The 16,937-nt window shown below is 41.7% G+C and overlaps 1 protein-coding gene across 1 annotated transcript in view; it reads right to left on the reverse strand.

The window, feature by feature from the left end:
• The window catches only part of DROSHA (drosha ribonuclease III), a 417,719-nt gene that overhangs the window by 333,646 nt on the left and 67,136 nt on the right, over positions 1-16,937 (reverse strand). Inside the window, exon 6 of the mRNA XM_068236738.1 lies at positions 13,624-13,775. Within this exon, the coding sequence (XP_068092839.1) occupies positions 13,624-13,775 (152 nt within the window). The remainder of the gene's footprint in view (positions 1-13,623; positions 13,776-16,937) is intronic.

The raw sequence follows: 16,937 nt of genomic DNA on the forward strand, positions 1-16,937 counted from the left end.
CCAAACCCAATTAAGGTGAAGCCACAGAAACAATGCCGGGTGTGCACCAAGAACAAGCGGCGGAGTGACAGCAGATAACACTGCCCAAAGTGCCCCTCACAGCCGGGATTCTGCGTTGTCAGCTGCTTTGAGGCATACCATTCCCTCAGCAGCTATTACACTTTTTTATGTATTTTTTTTTTTTCATTACCATACATTTTTACTGGACTTTAATTTTTCCTCTCTACTTTTACTTGCCACTTACTGTCCCTCAAAGGAGCTCACAGTTACCACTGGTTCGCATTACCACCTTTTTTTTGAGGTGTGGGAGGAAACCCAGAAGCTTAGAGGAAACCCAAGACTCCTAATCCCTGCAAAGTTTTTTCCCATTTGGACTTTCTGCTGCAAGGCGAGAGTGTTAGCCACAAGACTTTACTCTGCAGACCACCTCCCATCTTCTGACCACTGGCTTGCCTTGACGTATGCTCTGGATTGTTTCCATCCTGCTAGACAAGCAATGGTGAGTTCCAATGTATCTGTCATTAGTGTTAAAGAGAACCTGTACTGAGTAAAAATATTTAACCACTTGCCGACCAGGGGTGATTTGCCTGATATGTGCTGCATGGGCTCTCCAGCCCGCAGCACAGATCAGTATTATGCCAGGGCGATCAGACTTCCCCCCTTTTTTCTCCACTAGGGGGATGTCCTGCCGGGGGGGGGGGGGGGGTCTGATCGCCGCCGGCCATCTGCATTTTGTGGGGGGGGGCTCCTCAAAGCCCCCCTCCGCAGCCATTTCCGCCCTCTGCCTCCTTAGCTCCCTCCCTCTCTCCGTAATGCGCAGGACGGAGTTCCGTCCTGCGCATTGAAGGATAGGCTTCTGCCTATCAGATGCCGGTGATCCCCGGCCAATCAGAGGCCGGGGATCGCCGATCTGCCCTACGGCGCTGCTGCGCAGCAGCGCCATATGATGTAAACAGCGGGGATTTCTTCCCCGCGTGTTTACATTTTGCCCAGCGAGCCGCGATCGGCGGCTCTCCGGCTGTTCACGGAGACACCCTCCGTGAACTGACATGGAAAGGCCGCTCAATCGAGCGGCCGTTTCCATGGTAACCCGCAGACGACCAGTTTACGCCGATCGGCGTTAGCTGTTCGTCAAGAGGTTAAAATAAACACATGAGGTAACTTCAAATGAACATTACATAGTTACCTTGCCATCAGTTCCTCTCAGAAGCTCACCATTTTCTTCTGACAATGATCCCTTCCAGTTCTGACAATATTTTGTCAGATCTGAAATATATCAGTTGCTGTCAGTAAAATATCAGTTGCTGTCAGTTATAGCTGAGAGGAAATCTGATGTACCAGGTAATGTCCATGTTTCACTATGGCTCAAGTGGGCAATGTTACAGTTTAACTGTGTGATGACCAGAAAGCTGTTATGGGTAATGGCCATTTTCAAAATGGAGGACGGAAAATTCCCTTGATCACAGTGAACAAACAGGACGCAGGACAGGAGAAAGACACTGAGGAGTAGACTATATGGAAGGCAAGTATGACTTGTGTATGCTTATTTTGACTTTTCATTTTCAGTTCAGGTTTTCTTCAAGGATAGTGATATAGGCCTCACTTAAATTATTCTATTTTCAACTGAGTAGGTTTGGGTTTCTAGTTCTCAAAATGGTAACATTTGTGTCTTTTATTGACTGATCTTACACTCCTGGGGCTTTGAGAAGAAGGAATTACATTGTTGCATTTGGTAAAAAAAAAAAAGGCCTAGAAAAATCCATTGGTGCTGTTCATGGTTAATAGTGTATTGTGTGGCCAAAAAGCTATCCGATAGTGTATATAGGGTATAATTTTAACCGAAACAAGCAAGAGAAGAGAATTTGGGGTGTTTGAGAGATTATGCATATGTCATTTGAATTGTCTTTTCGTGTCACAGTGAAAAAAACTGGAAAGGATGACTGTATTGTTTCTGGTGCAAAAAATGGCCTTAAAAAATACATTGGCGCTGCTCATGATTAACAGTGTATTATGTGGCCAAAACACTATCTGATGATGTGTATAGGGTATCATTTTAACCGTGGCAAGCAAGAGAAGAGAATTTGGGGTGTTTGAGAGATTATGCATGTGTCATCTGATTTTTATTTTTTTGCCAAACTGAATGAGAAGCAATAAAACTGTTATTTCCATGTACTCTGTACCAAAATAAAACACTTGTAAAAAACACCAAAAGTGACAGAATTGAAAAGAGAATGCATAAATAGTTACCTTAGGGACTCAGCTTTTTAAATATGTATGCTATGAGGGTGAACTACTGTTATATTTGCAAATAAGGGCTTGAATACATTGGTAGTATGTAATGAGAAAACAAAACACAACATAGGAAAAATACACCTCTCTTTCCAAAATAATATACAGTATTGTCACCATACTTTGTACTAGGGACATAATTTATATCTTTTGATAACCAGGACAAATAGGCAGATAAAATGTGTGGGTTTTATGCACATTAGCAGTGTTTATTTTAAAACTATAGGGGATGAAATTGGAGAAATAGTGTATTTTTTTTTCATTTTTTACCCTTTAAAATACATAAAAAGAAAAGTTATTACTGAAAATAAATATAACCCCCAAAAAGCCTATTTAGTGGCAAAAAAAAACATTGTATTGATCAATTTGCTGTGATAAGTAGTGACAAAGTTATTGTTGAATGAAAGGGAGGAGCGCTGAAAGGTGACAATTGCTCTGGTCTGTTAGGGTAAAAACCTTTGGGGGTGAACTGGTTAGAGGGCATTTTACTTACAAGTTGTGAAAATATCACCTAGGAGAAAACTCAGGTGAAAAAGTGAATCGCATATGGCCCTATGGCCCTTATTCAAATCACCTTGTTCTCCTAAGTATTTTCCTAGGCCAGTGATGGCTAACCTTGGCACTCCAGCTGTGACAAAACTACATATCCCATCATGCCTCCCCGAGTTATGCTTAGAGCTGTCAGAGTATTGCAATGCCTCATGGGACTTGTAGTTCCACCACAGCTGGAGTGCCAAGGTTAGCCATCACTGTCCTAGGTGATAATTTCACAGCATGGCCCATATGCAATTCACTTTTTCACCTGAGTTTTCTCCTAGGAAATCATTTTTCATCTTCAAATTAAAAAAACTTTCCAGCACTTTTCAACTGAAAAAGTAACAAAAAGTAAATGAAAAAGTACTATCAAACTAATTTTGAGCATTTTCTTGCTTAAAATGCATTTTAGTGACAAATTTAAAAATATCACCCAGGAGAAAACTCAGGAGAAAAAAGTGAATTGCATATGGGCCCATGGGTCATACGTAATTCACTTTTTCACCTGAGTTTTCTCGTATGTGAAAATAATTCCTCCTCGATTTATACTTGCACTTTGCACTTTGCAAAGTAAAAGTACCAAAAAGTAATTGAAAAAGTACTATCAAAATAATTTTGAGTATTTGTTTGCTTGCTGGTTGTTTAAAGGGCATTTTATTTGAAAATTTCACCTAGGAGAAAACGCCTCCTGAGTTATCTCCTAGGAGATCATTTTTATGTTCTCTTTAAAGGGAACCTAACCTGAGAAGGAAATGGATTTTTCCTTTTAAAATATTACCAGTTGCCTGACTCTCCTGCAGATCCTGTGTCTCTAATACTTTCAGCCACAGTCCCTCAACAAGCATGCAGATCAGGTGCTCTGACTGAAGTCAGACTGGATTAGCTGCATGCTTGTTTCAGGTGTGTGATTCAGCCACTGCTGCAGCCATGGAGATCAGCATTACTGCCAGGCAACTGGTTTTGTTTAAAAGGAAACATCCAGATCCCTCTCAGTTTAGGTTCCCTTTAAAATAACTTTTAAGCATTTTACAATTCAAAAAGTATCTAAAAGTAGGTGAAAAAGTGTAGTGTTGAAACCCACTATATTTATATAATAATATTTGTTTTACATGTAAGAACTTTTTTTTATGACTGTAATTACTTATGAGTGATGGATTTGTTACTTGTGGTTGTGTAAGAAGTTAAGCAATTAATCATATGTAAACCAGGAGGATCCTGGGAAATACTTTATTTGCAGAGCACTGATTGGTAAAGTCTTAGGCCAGCCCACGAAGCAAATTGCTGGACTTTCAAGATTATACATACATGACAGATGCACATTGCCTCTACGCCTGATCAAGTGGGGGGGGGGGGGCAGTAACCCTCATAAAACACTTTCAGGTTGATTCATCAAACTGCAGTGCTCTAGCAGCACAAGCTAAAAAACAACTTGCGCACGGGGTCCCTAGTAACGCGCATTGTTCACTAGGTTGAACAATGTGCTCCTTTAACTGCCGCGTGTTGCGAATTATTGCGACTGCGATACTTCACTAGCGTGGCTGCTACTACATTAATTAACGTAGTAGCGGCCATACATGTGAAGTATCATGGACGCGATACTTCACAGCGCATGGCAGTTAAAGGAGCGTGCGTAACCTAGTGAACAATGTGTATATCCAAGGACCGCATGCTACGCAGCGTGGCCACGTGTAGTGTGCACAAGTTGTTTTTTAACTCACGTTGCTAGAGCAGCACAGTTTGATAAATCAACCCCTTTGTGACTTAGCTGTTAATAATTCTTGAATTTACTGTCTCCCCCTCCCTTTAGGCCCCGTTCACATCACAAACACGGATGGCCATGCGCACGGAACGCAACGCATGCGAACGCACGCTATCTGCGTTTGTGTGCGTTGCGTGGCTGATCCCATCAATGAAAAGTGAATGGGACAGCCACGCGTTTTTACCAAAAATGCGTGCAGCATGCGTTCCCGGACTACACAGGTCCGGAACGCATGCAGTGTGAACATCAGACAGTGCACTCTATGCACTGTCTGATGTCGTGCGTGTCGGCCTCCCGCACGCGGCTGGAAACGCGTGCAGTGTGAACGGGGCCTAACTCCCTATCACAGCTACTGCCAGCCAGTACAGCGATGTCATGTAGGCTATCACATGAACAATGGGGAGAGATGTCATGCAGTGCGCTTAGTAAACTTTCTGAAACTTGAACAGAGACCCAAGGATGGGGTGGTTGGTTGTACATAAGCTCAAGCCCAGTCTCTGGCGGCACCAAATGTGAGACAGAATTCTATATATCCCCCTGCTACCACAGACACTGTTAGCTCCACATTTCTCTTCTTTTCCAAGCCCTAATTCAATCAACTTTTCTACTGCATTTCTCCCAGGAGAGGATTTTTCACCTTATCTATAATAATAATAATTAAAAAAAAAAAAAAAAAAAAAAGGCTTCTCCAAATATAGCAATTCAAAGATACTAAGCAGCTCAAAAAGTAATATCAAACATAAAGGGGCCCTTTAACGAAAATAGTTTTTCTGGCATAACCCTCTTAGCATGTACCCAAATTACGAGCATTAAAAACCAAGCAGCTTTTGTTTTTTTAAATGCTTGAAAAGATTATACAGAGCTCATGCAGAAATCCTGCCCATCCCCCCTTCCTCTGCTGACTGAGGCTGCTCCATAGCAGCTCTCTCTCTGCTGGAGCTGAAATGTTGAAGGATGTTAGATAAACAAATAAGCAAGGTAAATGACTTTACAGTCCCATTTACACTTACTCAGCTACTTCTGTTTGCAGTGCTATGAACTTCCCCAGCACACAGCCTGCATGTCCCGTAGACCAGAGAGAGAGAGAGAGAGAGAGAGAGAGAGAGAGAGAGAGAGAGAGAGAGAGAGAGAGAGAGAGGGAGAGAGAGAGGGAGAGAGAGAGAGAGAGAGAGAGAGAGAGAGAGAGAGAGAGAGAGAGAGAGAGAGGAGAAATCAGCTGTTAAACTCAGCCTGACTTAGCAGAGGGGGATGACACTTCGCTTAGCTCCAAGATGCGTCGGGAAGGATATTTGCATCTGCTCTGTATAACCTGTCAAGGACACATTTAAAAAAAATAAACTGCTTGGCATCTGAAGCTCCTAATGTTAGGTACATAACAAGGTTATGGCAGAAACCTAATTTTCCCCATAGCGCCCCTTTAAGGTGGCCATACACTTATAGATTGCCACCAGATTTGACCATCAGATAAATTCCTGTCAGATCAGATTTTCAAGAGATTTCATCCCAAAAATGATCCACTGATTGATCGGCCTGATCGATGCATTGATTTCTAGCCGATTCAATAAAGTGATAGAATCAGACAGATATTGACAGGAGAAATTAGTATATGGGCCACCTTTATTTTGAGTATTTTCTTGCTTTCTGGATGCTTAAAATGTAGTTCACTGTACGCCCCATCCCAGCATTGTTGTCCATAGTGGGGAGTCGCGTCTGGCTTTTCCGGGGACCACAGGGTAGCTGAGCATGTCTTTGGTATCAGCAGACAGTCACATATCAGAGCTAATGAATGAACTGCATCAGCTCATCAAGCAGACTCAGGAAGTGAAAGACACCTCCCCCAATCACTGCTCCACCAGCTTCTGGGTGTTGGTGGTGTCACCTCAGTTTGATGGAAGGACTCTTCTGCAGAGACACAGGCTTGTTAACAACTGTCTTGCTGAAGAGCTGAAGTTTATGCATGCCTTTGAACAGAAGACCTTGACGCTGTCACAGTGGGAGCAGGAGAGACAGAAGTAAGACCCGAGATTGCACTCCACTGCCATGCGTGTCCTCGGCGACCTTCCTGCCGCCCGTGACGGAAGACCTTCAGACGCCGGCTGCCACTCATGGACAATGTTACAACGCACAGGAATATCTGACCCACACTGTGGGGTAATCAGTATCACACAATAAATGGTATTATTGTGAAAAAAAAAAATGTAGTTCACTGATCAGGTGTAGAAACACCTCCTATAATAAAAGTGTTTATCTCTGAGTTTTGCCATCTTTTGTGTCCCAACTATTGTTTCCGCTCTTCAGCACTGGTGAATACACAGTTATTAACCACTTCACCACTGAGGGGGTTTACCCCCTGACCACCAGAGCAATTTTCACCTTTCAGCGCTCCTTCCATTCATTCGTCTATAACTTTATCATTACTTATCACAATTAAACAATCTATATCTTGTTTTTTCCACCACTAATTAGGCTTTCTTTAGGTGGGAAATTATGCCAAGAATTATTTTATTCTAAATGTGTTTTAATGGGAAAATAGGAAAAATTTGGGAAAAAAATTAATTATTTTTCAGTTTTCGGCCATTATAGTTTTTAATTAATGCATGCTACTGTAATTAAAACCCATGAAATGTATTTGCCCTTTTGTCCCGGTTATAAAACCGTTTAAATTATGTCCCTATCACAATGTTTGGCGCCAATATTTTATTTGGAAATAAAGGTGCATTTTTTTCAGTTTTGCGTCCATCCCTAATTACAAGCCCATACTTTATAAAGTAACAGTGTTGTACCCTCCTGACATAAATATTTAAAAAGTTCAGTCCCTAAGGTAACTATTTATGTATTTTTTTTATTGTACATTTCTTAATTTTTTTTTAATTACAAAAAAAAAAAAAAATTGGGAGTGTGGGAGGTAATGAGTTAATTTTTTGTGTAAAAGTAACTTATTTGTATGTGAAAAATGTGTAGGGTGTAGTTTTACTATTTGGCCACAAGATGGCCACAGTAACTTTTTCTTTTAATGCGACCTCCAAGCGTCCTTCCGGAAGCTTGGAGGAAGTACTTGGAGGCTGGGTAAGTGTTTACTTTTCACAATGATCGCGCTGCTCATCGGAGAGCAGCGGATCATTGCGGGGCTTAGATCAACGAACGGGAATGGACTTCCCCGTTCATTGATCTCCGGGCGAGCGGGCGGCGGCGTGTTTACTAGCGGCGGGTGGCGTGTTTACGAGCGGGAGTGCGGACAGCGGCGGGAACGCGGAAAGTATGGATTTCTCCGTCCCTGGGGGTTAAAGGATGGAAAAAGGGACGGAGAAATTCGTACGGGCGGGGGGAAAGTGGTTAATATAGGTTTATGTACAATTAAGTTCCTAATTACAGCTTTATTTATTTAGGTATTTATATAGCGCTGACATATCGCGCATCGCTGTACAGAGTATATTGTCATCCCCAACTGTACCTCAGAGGGGCTCACAATCTAGTCTCTACCACAGTCATATGTCTATGTATATGTATTATTATGTAGTGCATGTATTATAGTCTAGGGCCAATTTAGGAGATATAAACAGACAAACCGAGAGCCCAATATAGTGTAGTAGGTATTAACCCAGGAGGAACAAAATGACAGGTAAGTATTATACTTACAAACACGGGTTACCGCTCAGGCAACCACTGTACAGGCAGGTGGGAAGTATAAACCTGTCCCCACTCAGGATTAAGATGTCGCTCTCTGTGAAAGAAGAAAAGAGGGTATATCACCCTTCCACCAAGGGTGGATCGCTGGATAAATCGATGTACAGAGGCGCCAGTAGGATAAAAGATACTAAAAGGTTTAAAATATCTAGGTGGTGGTGGACCAACCGACCTAAAACAGACACGATGCTGTCGATTAAAGTCAACGATAATTTATTCACATACTCCAAGGAACACTGCGACGTGTTTCACGGGTATAAATCCCGCTTCTTCAGGCATTAAACAATAGGAGTATCACACAGCTCTAGGTCCAGATAAGGCTTGGCACCTCTGTCCCAAGGTGCCAAGCCTTATCTGGACCTAGAGCTGTGTGATACTCCTATTGTTTAATGCCTGAAGAAGCGGGATTTATACCCGTGAAACGCGTCGCAGTGTTCCTTGGAGTATGTGAATAAATTATCGTTGACTTTAATCGACAGCATCGTGACTGTTTTAGGTCGGTTGGTCCACCACCACCACCTAGATATTTTAAACCTTTTAGTATCTTTTATCCTACTGGCGCCTCTGTACATCGATTTATAGGGCCAATTTAGGGGGAAGCCAATTAGCTTATCTGTATGTTTTGGGAGGAAACTAGTGCATGGAGGAAACCTACGCATACACGGGGAGAACATACAATCTTCTTGCAGATGTTGACCTGGCTGGGATTCAAACCAGGGATCCAGCGCTGCAAGGCGAGAGTACTAACCACTACGCCACCGTGCTACCCATACAGCTGTGATAAACCACATACAGACGTCAGAGAAAGAGCACTGGAGAAAGCTCATTGCACAGTTTCATTCTGTCTCATTTTTGGTGAGATCATAAAATTGTGATTTTGAGCAACAAGACATTTTTTTTTCCATTTTTTTAAAATCTTGAGTATCTTATTCAGGGAGATGGGAACAAAATGATAACAAAAAAGTTGAGTTTTCTCAGTGCAACAGAACTTCCTAGATTTTATTACTAACACACAAAATAACCTTTTGATCACTCAAACGCAAAGTTTCTGTATAGGACAGAACATTAAGTTGGCTTCTAAATTTCACTGAATAGAGTGGTTAATGTAAACCTAAAAATCCTGCTGCACAATCTTATAACTATTTTTAGGCATTTAATGCCTGGGTAGAAATTAAGAAGATAAAATTGAAAAAAAAATTATATTAAAGTAGTTGAGTGACTATTAACATTCATTTCAAGAGAATTACTAAATCTTACTGCCACGTTTTTACTGCTATAAAATAGTAATTTTCTCATTATCATGCATTTAGGAAGTACTTCTTATGGAGAAACTAAATAGGATTCATTACCCGCTGTAATCTAAACATTGCAGTTTTGCAGGAGTGTTTTTAAGTACAAAATTAACAGCTACGCAATTATATGCCAAAACATTTTAATGTGCTGGAGAAAAAGTAAGCACTGGTATATACATTACAAGGAACCTGCATTCCGATACCATGGACCATTTTATTGTGTTGGTACTACGTAAATATATGTATACTGGGGAGTACGCAGCATGGAATATAGGTACACAGGCTGCCCGATGTGCGCATGTCAGTCTAGCAGCATACGACGCTATTTAACACGCCACCTTTCCGATGCTCCGTAGCCCCTGAGGAGTCACCATAGTAACGAAACACGTAGGGCGGAGTTACGGAGCAGCGAAACGTGTGACGTCACCGGACACGGCAACGATCTATGCACGTGGTCAAAAGCGGTGAATTTTGAGTGGGGCTGGAGCAGGTCTATGCTTGTACCGCTATTCTTGTAACAGGCCAGCGTGTATGCCCACTATCCCATAGCCGCACGATTCAAGTTTTAATATTTTGTATGAGCTGTGCTTCTGTTTTAATAAACGTGGGATATATCCCTTATACTTTTACGCTATGTGAGGGTTTTTCTTTGGAGGTCAGTGCAACAGGACTGGATTAGACCACAAGTGCCCAGCTGATATTGCCTGTGTGGCTGAGGGGTGGCCTTATACCCCTGAAGCGTTCTCGGGCCCTGTAGGCCGCATCCTCCAGTGAGTCTTTTCACATGGGGAGGGGGCGTGTGAATACATCCCACCCCATATTGGCATGATGTGTGACACTATTCTGCTAGCAACAAAGACTGAACTGTAGAGCGCTAATCCTATACTTATTGACTTTATTATGCTATAACACTTCTAGCAAGGAAGCGCCCCATTTGTTCTTAAAGAGGAACTCCAGTGAAAATAACGTAGTAAAAAAAGTGCTTCATTTTCACAATAATTATGTATAAATGATTTAGTCAGTGTTTGCTCATTGTAAAATCTTTCCTCTCCCCGATTTACATTCTGACATTTATTACATGGTGACATTTTTACTGTGGGCAAGTTATGTAGCTGCTCCTAGCTGTTTTGGCTGTTAGAGACAGCTGTAAACAGCTAATTCCTGTCTGTGAACATTGTTACATTGTGGCAGTTTGCCCAGAGTACCGCGGTACTCGGAGCTTCTTGTGGGAGGGGTTTCAGCACAAAATCAGTCATACAGCGCCCCCTGATGGTCTGTTTGTGAAAAGCATCATATTTCTCATGTAAAAGGGGGTATCAGCTACTGATTGGGATAAAGTTCAATTCTAGGTTGGAGTTTCTCTTTAAACTGTTTGTTCAGTCTCTGTACTATTAATCATTTGTTTAATATTGTCTAATATGGTCTGTGAGCGCTAGTACTTTTTATCTTTACTAGTATTATCATTTGGTGTTAACCACTTTGTCCTTTGATACAGTATATCTACGTCAGCTGTGGCTCTCTCCAAGCCACAGCAACATAGATATACTGACCTGCTTGCAGCCCTGTTGTGCAGGAACAGGTGCGCTTCAGAGCGCACCTCCCGGCACTTACAGCTGCAATACTAATTGGTGAAAGGGAAAATGTTCCCTTGTAGCCAATTAGTAACCCCTCCACGGATGAACGATCACCGCTGTAGCAAACAGCGGTGATCCTTCATCTCTCCCCTCGGTGGCCAGATCTGTTAAAAAAAAAAGGATTAGAAAGCAGCCTGACTCACCTTTTCCTGTTCCAGCGATCAGCCTGCAGCCCAAGCCTCCGATCGCCACTCTGCACGCAGCCCTGTGATGCTGAATAGCCGAGTCCCGGCTTGATGACGTCATCAAGCCGGGACCCGGTAACCGGCATCACAGGGCTGCGTGCAGAGCGGAGGCTTGGGCTGCAGGCTGATCGCTGGAACAGGAAAAGGTGAGTCAGGCTGCTTTCTAATCCTTTTTTTTACAGATCTGGCCACCGAGGGGGCTGCCTGGGTGGGGGGTGGGACATCTGGCTGGCCCTTATGGGGGTTGTTGAACCCCAGGTGGGGGGTGGGGGGTAAAATGTGCAGCTGGGGGGGGGGATAAAGTAAGAGGGGATACAATTTTATTTAATGTGCATAATTTTATACTGGGGGCAGATCTGGCTATAATGGTGGGGGGCCCTAATCCAGGGTGCACCCGCTAATCCTGAGGGCGCATCTGGCTATAATGGGGGACCACCATTCCTGGGGACACATTTAGTTATAATGAGGGGCAGTAATCCTGGGGATACATCTGTCTATCTATACTGGGAGGTGCCAAACAGAGGACACGTCGGGCTATACTGGGGGTGACTGATATTGGGGACACATCTGGCTATAGGGGGGGGGTCTGATACTCAGGACACATTTTGCTATCTATACTGGGGGACAGAATACTGGTGACATGTTTTTATCTTCTGTGGCACTTTTTATTTTTAAACTGGAATTGATAAAAACTGAGCAAAAATGCATTTTCTTCATTTTCCCCCTCTTTTTCCCATTAAAATGCATAGAAAACTTTTTTTGCTCTAGGGACAAAATACCCGCCAATGAAAGTCTAGTTTGTCCTGAAAAAAATGATACCTAGATCATTTAGGTGTCGTGAGTAGGGATAAAGTTATGGCTGATTAAAAAGGGACATAGCTAAAACGTCAAAATTGCTCTGGTCAATAAGGGGAAAACAAGGTCTGGATGCGAAGTGGTTAATAATTGTGTGCCACCACTGCAATTATAGCATAAAGCCCTTTCATCAATATATTGTTTAAGCAGTTCTGCCTAACTGAACAAATATATTTGTCCACAAAACGCTGCTCCGAGGCAATCTGGATGAATATATATGTGCGGCAGTTGTGCGCGCATATGCGTGTGCAGGTGGCTCATTTCCTGCCTCTTTTACAGGGGATCAATTGCAGGAGGGGGAACAAGTGTTCCCCCGAGGCAAACGATCAGCTGTGAATGAATCAACATGCCTCCAATCAGAAGGCATCCTGATTCATGAAAATGGAACGTCACAAAATGTAAAAAAAAAAAAAGAGCACTTCTAGCTGATTCACACTACGAGAGTTTTTTAAATGCCAGAGATTTTAAAAGCTGTTGCTAATGCAATCCCTATGGGGGATTTTTACAAAATCAAATCGCTCCAGTGTGAACACACACATAGGATAGCATTAGCAAGAGCTTTTAAAACCACAAGCACTTAGAAAAGCTATTGTAGTGTGAACGAGCACTTCCTGGTATCTTCCAGGAGAGTGCTTAGTGCCACCTAGTGGCCATAACTACAAAAAAAAAAAAAGTAAAAAAAAAAAAAGACAGTTTGAAAAAAGTCCATTAATAATAATAATCCATAATAATAATCCAATAATAATAGTTACCTTAGGGACTAAACTTTTTATATATATATATATATATATATATATATGTGTATATATATATATATATATATATATATATGCATGTTGTGAGGGTATATTACCGTTATCTTTTGCCTATGTGGGCTTGCAATTAGTGATGAACGCAAAACTGAAAAAAAAAATACACCTTTATTTCCAAATAAAATATTGGCGCCATACATTGTACTAGGGAATTATTTTAAATGTTGCAATAAATGGGACAAACGAACAAATAAAATGTGTGGCTTTTATCCACAGTAGATCATTTAATTTTAAAACTATAATGGTCGAAAACTCAGAAATAATGATTTTTTTCCCATTTTTTTCTCATTATTCCCATTAAAATGCATTTAGAATAAAATAACTAAGCAAAAATGTACTTGAAGAAATCCTAATTGGTGGTCAAAAAAACAAGATATAGATTGTTTAGTTGTGGTAAGTAGTAATAAAGTTATTGGAGAATGAATGGAAGGAGCGCTGACAGGGGAAAATTGCTTCTGTCCTAGAGGTGAAAACACCTGCGGGCTGAGGTGGTTAATACTACATACAATTTCATTAATCCACTAAAGTTCTTTAAAAAAAAAAAATAAAGTTTAAAAACATAATCATATCAATACAGACCTGACCAGGGTCATTGTACCATAGCTCTTCATGAAGACGATCTGGATGAGCTTTTTTCCTCTTTATTTCGGCAATCACATCGAAAATCTCAGAATCAGAGCTGCTAGAGCAACTATCATCATCAGTATCACAGTCCGAATCACTGGAGCTATCTGTAATAAGAAAGAACAGGAGAATCAAATCTATAACACAGTACCTCCATCATCAAGACTAGAAAGCGCATCATACTTCCATGGTATGTGCTCAAAAATCATACTGGTTATTTTCATTATACAGCACAACATGAGACAGTTGTGTCACTGTGATTCCATGGCAACTAAAGTTACTACACTGTCACATAATAATCAATCCCATGCAAGTCTCCATCTACACATCATGCTAGTACAGCTGTGCTCTGAAGTTCACATACTCACAATTTATGACTTCTTAAAGGAGCACTGTTGCAAAAACTTCAAGTTTTAAAATACATTTGTACACATACTTACACTTTGTCCCAGAGTAAATGCACCATAAACTTTTTACTGCCTTTGCATCAGTCACTTACAGAATCCTTTGTTATCTACCTATTCTGAATCTCTTACTGACAGGTTTTGGATTAGTCCAACTCCTCATGGAGGGTTCTCAAAGTTTCTTTTAATTGTTTTAAAAGTATATCCTGAATGACCTACACAAAGATACTGTCCAGTCTGCCTACTCATGTCCACTCAATTCTGGCAGATGCACTGCTATTCAAGGAGTGCTTCTGCACAGATTGCAGTCTGTGCACAGATTGTTCAATACTAGACTCTTCCACGATGATGACGTGCCACTAGCTAACAGTTAAAACCTAGCCTGATTGAGTGCTGCAAATCTTTTCCCTGTTCTTTAGAAAATGTGTGGACCATTTATGGCTAGCAGCCTCAGGTTCATACTATGTTTTAACTGTTAGCTGGTGGTTAGGTCTCTTCCGAGAAGGCACATCATTGTCGTGGAAGAGTCTAGTTGTGATGATCGCTGCTGCAGCAGCTGTTGCTGGAAGTAGTAGTGCTGCAGCTCAGGCAGTTCTGATCTATTTCCATGCAAGCTGCATAGCTTTGTCTGTCTTTCCCTGCTGTCAGCTTGTGACTGATTATCATTCACCTGTGTGGGAATCTGCATGTCTGCTCCCATTGGATGACCTCAGTATAAAGATCTGCTTCCTGCAGGGTTTCCTTGGGTTTTCATAGCTTCAGTTTAAGCCCGTCTTGCTGTCGCTTCAGCCCCCGATCGTGTTTCTTGTTCTAAAGATACTTTGCTGGTTTTGCGTCATATATTGGTTCATTGCCAATATATATGCATACCAGCACGTTTATTATTTTCCTTGTATTCGTGTTACGTTGATACATCAGTGTCGCTGATATATACGTACACGAACTGTTTATTTCCTGTGTTCAGTTAGTCAGTTTTCCAGCATGTTTTGGTAGTTTGCGCGTACCGTGAGCACCCGTGCTGAGCTAGTTATCCTGTTCCTGGTCCTGTTTGTGGATTGCGTTCATCTCTGCGAAGAGATAACGAATCCTTCTGAATCCTGTTCTGTTACTGTTTGTGGATTGCGTTCATCTCTGCGAAGAGATAGCGAATCCTTCTGAGTCCTGTTCCCTGTATTACTCCAGTCCTAGTCAGCGTTCCTGCTTATGTCATATATCGGTTCATTGCCGATATATACATATGTTAGTCAGACGTTACAAATAGTTTCATTGATAGCTGTAATTGTAATACGCTAGGAAAACATACTTATTGTATATTTATCTGTGTTACGTTCATCTATCTCGATCCTGCTATTTCCTGACTATCCTGTCCTGTCTTTGTGAGGCACGCCATCGCCGCAACGCATTGGCTGCCTCATTCCAGTCTGTCTGGTTTTGGACGCTTGCTGTCGCTAAGTAGCCGCTAGCTAGCAAGCGTTCATTCTGTCTACCTGTCCTGATCTCCTCAGTTCTGGTTTATGCGCTCAGCGCTACTTTGCGCTGAGACGTTATAACGAAAGCATTGTTTGTGGCTGTCAGATCTGCACCGGCTCTGTGCGCCACAATCTCCTATTGGAGTCAGTCCTCCCCTCCACTATACTAGGGATAGCCTGTTTCTTTGTGCTAGTGTGTGTACCTCCTCCACGTCAGCTCATGCGTTGCATGCTGATTGTGGAGAATACACCACCAAGCCTTACATTATGAAAACCCCATTACCAATCCCCATTGTGGGGGGGATTCCCAGAAAGTATGACACAGTTAATTATGGTTCCTGTTCCTTTAAGAAATTTGAAGAACTTAACCCTGAAACAGAAAATGAGTTTTTCTCTGAATGTGCCAGGTTCCTGGCCAATCCCGATCTCCAAGCGACTCCTGTTTCAACCTGGGCACTCCAGCTAGTTTATATTTGGTTTAAAGGGCAATTGCTTCAGTGGGCATGTTATGTTCTCAATCATTCCGATTTGAATGAGAGACCGCTGGAATTTCTAGCGTTTGTGATCCATAACTGGTTGCGCATAGATCCATTGCCTTTTCCTCTAAATGAACTCCTGGCAGCAGGCCAATCAGCTGCTCCTTCAATTGTTTGCAAAAATGATCAGCAAGCAGAGAGTGTTCCTGATAATTTTCCTGCAGCCTTGAATAAATCACCAAAAACAGCAGGGAAAACAGCAGGGTCTAAGGCAAAACGCAAACGTTCTAAGAAACGTGTCCGATCTGCAGAGTCGTTATCCTTAGCGACTGAGACCTATAATGAGATTCTGCCATTAACAGATAATGAAATGCAATTGTCTTTCAGGGGAGTTAAATGGACTTATGAAACTATTAATGAACTTTCATCACTGGCTAGGGAAAATAAAGATTTTTGTTTAAAAGAATTATCTGAGTATGATTATGAGGAGATATTACAGAGTATTGAACAAATCAACTTATTTGTGAAGCAAGGAAAGTTTGCATACACTACAGTTCAACACTTGCTACAGGTATTAGAGATTCTTAAGAATAAGGAATCTGCCAATCACCTGCTAATTAACCCAATATATGTCCCTGCCACAATCATATCTGCAAACTGTGATCTGCCTGTTAAGTATGCTTGGAATCCTCCATTTGAGAAAGGAGAGATGGAAGCTCTGGTCAATGAATGGAAGAATGATTCAAGTTCATTTTGTCAATTTTACAGTGCAAAAAGTGAATTAGTATTGAATGCATGCATTAAGTCTGCCTATAACCTAATAAAAACTGGTGTGTGTGGGTATGACTTTGTGGCTCCATTGATCGATGTGTGGAAAATGATTTTGGATGATTTTTATGCGATTCAATCAGTTGATACCA

This window comes from Hyperolius riggenbachi, chromosome 5 (assembly GCF_040937935.1).
Source record: "Hyperolius riggenbachi isolate aHypRig1 chromosome 5, aHypRig1.pri, whole genome shotgun sequence".
Classification (NCBI taxonomy): Eukaryota; Metazoa; Chordata; class Amphibia; order Anura; family Hyperoliidae; genus Hyperolius; species Hyperolius riggenbachi.